Genomic DNA, 6043 nt, shown 5'->3' with positions numbered 1-6043 from the left:
TCAAGCGAGATTTATTAATGAGACAAAGTTTTTTGAAAAAGCATTTTAATGTGACATGCCAGATTCGGTCATAACGTCTAGGCCGGGTTTGGGGTGTTATATTTAGTGGTATCAGAGTCAAGTTGCAAAACTCAGTTGGGAAATGGGCCTTATTTTTTGGATTTTAATGTTATTTACAAACGATTCCGAAGCATTTTAAAGGATTTTTATTGTATGATTCACCGAGTCTTCGGTGTCAAACCAAGTAAGTTCTCTTGATACTGAAATATATTTTAAACTATTATACTATAGATAGTTACTCGGCTTACTTTAGATGATAGACTATATTGAGACTCTTTAGCTAGAGTAAACTGGAAAACTATAGGAAGCTAAAACTGTAGCGAGCCTACGATTGTGAAAACAACTCTTAACTACTACTGTCATAAAACATCTGCTTAATTACTGAAACTCTGAGCTAGATTGCATAAAATTTCTTAACCGGATTATACACGAAGTGACAATGAGCACTAGAAGGTGTGCAAGAGGCCGCGGCAGAGGCCGTGGAAGTGCTAGGTTTGGATCAGCATCAAATCAGATGCCCAACGTGGAGGCGAGAGAAGCACTGACTTTACCAATACCCGAGACAGGGTTGTATGATCGAGTAACTGGGGACGATGCATTGTCCCAAGCAATGTTAAGGATTCTAGAAAGGGTCGCTGGGCCCGGCATTGGTATTGGGAGCGGAGGGTCAATTTCTAAGAGACTCCGGTTGAATGGAGCCGAGATCTTCAAGGGTATCACAGGAGTAGCACCGAATGTTTTCAAATATTGGTTGGAGGCCACTGAAAGGATAATGGACGACCTGGATTGCACTTTCGAGCAAAACCTGAAAGAAGCAGTGTCGCTGCTGCGAGAGGAAGCTTACCAGTGGTGGCTTACTGTGAAAGAGGGCACTCAGCCTGACTGGATAACTTGGGAGTTATTCAAATTAGTGTTTCAAGTGAAATACGTGGGCGCAAGCTACGTGGATGCCCGGAGGAAGGAATTCTTGAACTTGACTCAGGGAGACCGATCTGTGGCGGAGTACGAGGCAGAGTTCTTACGACTCAGTTGGTATGCTAAAGGAATAGTGGAAAAAGATTATGAACGTTGTGTTCGGTTCCAAGACGGCCTCAGAGATAGTCTTCAGATATTGATTGCTCCTGAAAGGGAGCAGGATTTCGCAGCATTGGTAGAGAAGGAAAAAATCGCTGGGGATGTAAAGCGCACTGAGCACCTAAACCGGAAAAGAGAAAGGGGCAGAAATAAAAGGGATTTTGAGCCCTTCAATTACGATCAGAGGCCTAATAGAAGGGCCAGAGTGGATGGGCCGGTCAGAACGGGGCCCCCTGTTGCTACTATTGGGTTATCACCTTGCGATATTTGTGGAAAAAGTCATGCAAGAGAGTGCTGGAGGAGAACAGGAGCCTGTCTGAGTTGTGGTTCCATGGAGCATCGTCTTAGAGAGTGTCCCAAAAGACCGGATTAGAGGCAAGTCTTTGGTAGAGGTAATGTACAGCCACCGAGGGTGGGCAGTAGCCACTTAAAGGCCATGTCAGGCTAGGGGTGGAAACAGGTTGGATCGTGGAGCACCAGAAAGAGGTGCTGATCATACTGAAGGGAGGCAGCCAACTTTGGTCTATGCAGCACGCCGCCAAGAGGACGAAGATGCTCCAGATGTGAATACTGGTACGTACTTTATTAATAGTGCTATTTATCTATTTTGAAATTAGAACTAGAGTACGTAGCAGAAGCGTAGTGGTGTAACCTGAGTGGTACAACTATTGGGTAGTTGGAAATTTCGAGGACGAAATTTCTTTAAGGGGGTAGAGCTCTAACGCTTCAAATTTGGGCCTAGAAGTAGTAGGTTTTGAGCAGAGGTGTAGTTAGGAGACTGCACATAAATATTTAATTGTGCAAGAAAGTGGCACAATGGAGTGTTTGGCTTAGTGGTTGTGTGCTTTAGAAGTGTCTGGAAAGTCATGAGTTTAATTCCTAGCTTCCACAAAATTTTGGTTTTGAAGGATAAAACCCCTATCTTTGGTCAGTAGGGTTATAAATAAAATTTAGTAAAGTGTTATACAAAAAAAAGCCTACTGATCTAGTGCTAAGTGGCGTGTTGTATATGCTAGTGGTCTGAGGTTCGAATCCCTGCTTGTGCAAGTAAGGATTATTTTATTCGGTGGCTTTGAGAGGAAGTTGTGTTTGACCGAAACACCAAGGGTTTGAATAGATTTGGTTGGGGTTGTTGTTAGCTGAATTTGAAGAGATGGATGGGAGAAATTTAAGGAGAAAATCGAGGAAGATTTGAATTTGGAAGAGAGTCTTGCCGAGTTTGAACTCTAGCACTTAATGTTTTGGTTGTGTAGGTGTCGGGGAGGTGTTTAATGTGTTGAAGGCTGAATGAATTTGTAAAGTGTTTTGGTCATGAAAATTCTGCTATAGGCTTTTGGGGTGTCATTTTGGTGTTAGCTAATCATAGGTTATTTTCGTCTCAATACATCGGGTTGGCAATTATACTTCTTTTTTTTTGTTTTGGCTCTAATCGAAGACTCCTGAAAACCTCTTAGCCTCTTGGTTATTTTCTTTGGCCGAATACCTAAGTGAAATTTTACTCTTCATCTTTTCTTCTTCTTTGTCTCCTCTTCTCAAAAGTCGAATACTCCTTTTTTCGATTTTATTCCTCCTTTCACTATTCTTTGTCAAGCCAAATCATTCTCCCTTTTTCATTGTTGGCTGAATACCCTAATTATTAGAACTTCTTCTTCTCTGTTCTCCAAACCGAATACCCTCTGTCTTTGGGTACCTAAAATTGTAAAAGACAAATTATTTTCTCCCTTGTCTTCCTATCTTTCTTTTGGCTAAATCTTGCTGAAGTGCTGCCGAAATTCCTTAGCTTTTGGGTAAGTGTTCTGCAGTGTGTTTCCCCTAGCCAAATCTGATTTGGTTTATTCTCAAAGGTTCAAAATTTGGTATCTCTTAGGTTGAATGATTACTTTCTCTCTTTCCTACCTTCTGGTGGTAATCATCTAACACCTTTTTAACTCCTTTTCCGTGCGATTGTTGCTAAGGACTCGACTTCGGTAATCAATGTGCTAAGCCAATTACTCTATCCCTACAAGTGGTACCTTCTTTGTTGGAAAGTACTTTAAATCCTAGACACAGTTATGTGGGATTATGGAGTTTGATGAATTGGTTGACTATTTCATGTGAAGGTTGAAGCTTTGGGAAGATATGTGGATTTTAGGAGCAAGAGGGGCTCTACAATAGTTCATATGGTAAGTAGTGATGATTTGGTTAAAGTTTCTGCGATGCTTTGGTTTTAAGATTAACCGTAAATATGATTGATGGTGAGGGGTTGTGGTTGATCATAGATTCTCGATTCAGAAATGGTTCGGTTGCAACTCCATAACAAGTGTGTATTCACACACTGAATAGACTGTAGAACAGCAAATCCCGAAATGCCAAAAAGCCGAAAGAAGGGTAACGGTTGCTAAACGAGCGTGCGAACGCACGTGTGGTAAATCTGATGCGATGGTAGAGGCCACTATGAGCGAACTCATAGGCTGTGGCTGTAAATGGGCCATATTGGGCCGAGTTGGGCCGTATAGGCCCAATGGGCCCAAATACCCTATATGTGTAAAACTCACCAATAGGTGGGAAAACGTTGGACCGATCGTGTCACTCACATGGCTTGGATCAAAATCGGGCTTGGTGGGCCAATGGGTCATGTGGGCCTATGGGCCTGCTTAAATGGGCTTTGGGCCCAATCACTCTGATTGTCTGCTAAAGGTTGCACGGGTCACGCAAGACGACTGTGAACCTTCTGATGGATCAGTAAGTGTACTTAGATCTCGATCTACAAAATGATCGTTATGCCCCGAAAGAAAAATGACTAAAATGCCCCTACATGTTATATAATTGTTATTGTATGCCATTTATGATATGTTTGCATTCATGTGATATTATGCTGCATGGGGGATGGGATCATTGATTCGGAGGAAGTATATGATTTTTTAGGGTCGCTTGGTCACTTGATGACCGTGGATCCACCCACACAAGTGTAGGGTTGGATGGGATACGGAGTGCAGGGTTGGTTGGGTATTTGTGCATTGCATAGTCTGATTCTGATTGTGACATGGGCTCAGGCGCAACTGAGACTACTATGGTCTAAGGCCCAAGTGCCACCGTTATTGTAATGGGCTTAGGCCCAAATTGATGTGAAGCATGCTATATGATCGATGAGGGTTGTACACACTGAGTTTTCCTAAACTCACCCCCTCTTTTAAATTTTTCAGGTAATCCTCAGTAGGCGGTTCGACGTATGGGAGGACTCGGAGGTGGCCACACTACAAACAGCTTTAAATATTTGTATTTTCTTTTACATTACTTAAATTACTTTCTCTTTGGGTTTTTTATGTAAAAAGGCATTTTCTCTAATTTTCTAGCTTTTAATTTGGGGGTTTTTAACTATTATGATTTATTTCTGTTAAAAGTATAGAGCGGTTTTCCAAAATGGTATATGTTTTCATAACATCATGTTTTCGTAACATTGTTGAAATGCTTCAAAACAAACATGTTTTTAAAAGTAAGGCTGGTTTAAAATGGTTAATAAATAATTAAGTTGACTTTAGAATTAAACAAAGGAGCTTTTCTCTTTCAAGCGAGATTATTAATAAGACAAAGTTTTTAGAAAAAGCATTTTAATGTGACACGCTAGATTTAGTCATAACGTCTAGGTCGGGTTTTGGGTGTTATAGTAAGACCCTGTTTGGGACAGTGGCTTCGATATGTGATAACATGTAAGACCATATTTGGGATATGGCATTGTATGAGCTTTATGTGATTTTCGAGCATAATTAATGATTTTGAATGCTTCAACGGGCATAGTCAAGATGAGAAGGAAAGTACAATTGAATTAAGTGATACAGGTTCATACAGAACTTATATGAGAATCAAATGAAGGTAATTTGGTAAGTTTTTAGTGTATCATGTATATGAAATGAGAAAGATTTATGTATAAGTATGTTCCATGCCAAAAATGTGTTTATTTGGCTATAATGAGGTATGAATTGAATGATATGTGAGATATGAGTTATATTTGTTTTAACTAATATATATATGGCACATAGTGTGTGAAATACCGTTATTTGATGATATTTCATATAATTCACTTGGCTAAAGAAAAGGTGATGGTAATTGAATGAATAAAGTTTAGACATATAATTGCTTATGCATATGAAGATGTGAATGAATTGATAAGAAGTATTCAAACCATATGTGTTTTGAATGAATAAACTCATGAAAATCTTGATTAACTATGTGCATGAATTCGAGATAGAATGGTGCAATCATATGAATTATATCATGTTTTGAATAATGGTTTTAAATACAGTTATTTAATAATATAAGTTTATTACCATATGAGCTTACTAAGCTTTATAGCTTACTTTGTGTTATTTTTATATGTTTTATAGCGTTTCAAACATTCGCTCGGGTTGGAAGTCGACGGAGATTGCATCACACTATCCAGTTTTTGACTTTGATATTTATACACTTGTGACTTGGTTATATGGCATGTATAGGCTTGAGTCTTTTTTATAAAGTTTTTGGTGATGTATTTGGCCATTTTATATGGCTTATTAGTGACTTATGTTTGATGTGTAATTTGCCTTGTGTAATGGCATAATTTGGTGTGGTTGGTGATGGTTCAAGATGATAATTTGGCTATTTGGTATATGTTGAGTATATGGTTCAAGATGATGGTTCAAGATGACCATACGAGCTTACTAAGCTTTATAGCTTACTTAATAAATGAATGGTTAATAGATGATTTATGAGTCAAGCTTTTCGTGTAACATCCTGATTTTCGGATTTATTCGCGGTTTTCAATATTTTGTAAAGATTTTAAAAATTTTGTATTTGGATGTGAAATTAATATTTTGAGTAGGTAAATGGGCTTGTAGAAGGCCCATGTGTTGGCCAAAACCCGGTTGAATTTTTGAATTTTGGACTTAGGAGTTAG

The 6043-nt window shown here is 39.1% G+C and overlaps 1 protein-coding gene across 1 annotated transcript; it reads left to right on the top strand.

Moving 5' to 3' along the window:
- Nucleotides 1-499: 499 nt before the first annotated feature.
- LOC121205005 (uncharacterized) lies at nucleotides 500-1507 on the top strand. The gene has a single exon (XM_041075936.1). It carries the CDS (start codon nucleotides 500-502, stop codon nucleotides 1505-1507), a length of 1008 nt encoding a protein of 335 aa, XP_040931870.1.
- Nucleotides 1508-6043: the final 4536 nt, after the last annotated feature.

This window comes from Gossypium hirsutum, chromosome A08, assembly GCF_007990345.1.
Source record: "Gossypium hirsutum isolate 1008001.06 chromosome A08, Gossypium_hirsutum_v2.1, whole genome shotgun sequence".
NCBI lineage: Eukaryota > Viridiplantae > Streptophyta > Magnoliopsida > Malvales > Malvaceae > Gossypium > Gossypium hirsutum.
Note: the sequence above shows the minus strand (reverse complement) of the source record. Positions and strands in the feature narration are given on the sequence as shown.

What these genes read in the sequence shown, in the direction of transcription:
- LOC121205005 (XM_041075936.1), top strand. Translation starts at nt 500, where the DNA reads ATGAGCACTAGAAGGTGTGCAAGAGGCCGCGGCAGAGGCCGTGGAAGT.